This window comes from Cyprinodon variegatus, unplaced genomic scaffold (assembly GCF_000732505.1).
Source record: "Cyprinodon variegatus isolate N-32 unplaced genomic scaffold, C_variegatus-1.0 Scaffold553, whole genome shotgun sequence".
Lineage (NCBI taxonomy): Eukaryota > Metazoa > Chordata > Actinopteri > Cyprinodontiformes > Cyprinodontidae > Cyprinodon > Cyprinodon variegatus.
In genome coordinates, this window is record NW_015151006.1 from 133957 (window position 1) to 134635 (window position 679).

At 36.7% G+C, this 679-nt stretch overlaps 1 protein-coding gene across 2 annotated transcripts in view; it reads left to right on the forward strand.

The window, feature by feature from the left end:
- Positions 1–107: 107 nt before the first annotated feature.
- The window catches only part of LOC107095517 (matrin-3-like), an 11494-nt gene continuing 10922 nt past the window's right edge, over positions 108–679 (forward strand). For both annotated transcript variants that reach the window (XM_015391649.1, XM_015391650.1), the window contains exon 1: positions 108–430. In XM_015391649.1, the coding sequence (XP_015247135.1) occupies positions 109–430 (322 nt within the window). In that variant the 5' untranslated portion in view covers position 108. The remainder of the gene's footprint in view (positions 431–679) is intronic.

Genomic DNA, 679 nt, shown 5'->3' on the forward strand with positions numbered 1-679 from the left:
ATGTATTTATTATATCTAGGGGGAAAAAAATCATAGTAAAAATAATACAAATGAAGACCAGTAACAACAGGGATATGTAGATCTGAAATTAATTTCTAGACGTCCAGAATGTTTATTCTAGGTGTAAAAAACGTAATTTTGTTTGAAATTGTCATTTTGACCAGAAAAACTATTTTTATCAGATATCAGGAATACATACTCAGTAAAACTAATACATATCAAAATGGCTCTGCTTCCCTGGATTCTTCCTCTGCTTTGGATAAAGACTCGTCTGCCTCTTCAGGCGCCGTCCAGACAGAGACCCAGCGGACTGTGGAGGAAACAGACGGTTCTTTGGTCTGTGCTGAACAGCAGCTCCAGTTTGAGGATCCTGATGGAAAGAAACAGGAGGAAAGTTTGAAGCAGGAAAGAGAAGGATCTGAAATTAAAGGTAAAACATGCTGCCTTAGAAGAAAGTTTGTAAACTTCATTCATTTTCTGCAGTAATAGTATCAATGTGCTGCGTAACTACAATTATGTGGTTCAGATAAAACCTGAAAAAAGGTTTATTTTTAGATTATGTGTAAAACACTAAAACTTTTTGATCCTACAGGTTCAGAAGACGTTGGGCCAGAAGAAGCTGAAAAAGACTCTTCAAAAGATGTTCACGACGGTGAGAACATGGAAACAGAAAGTTCTG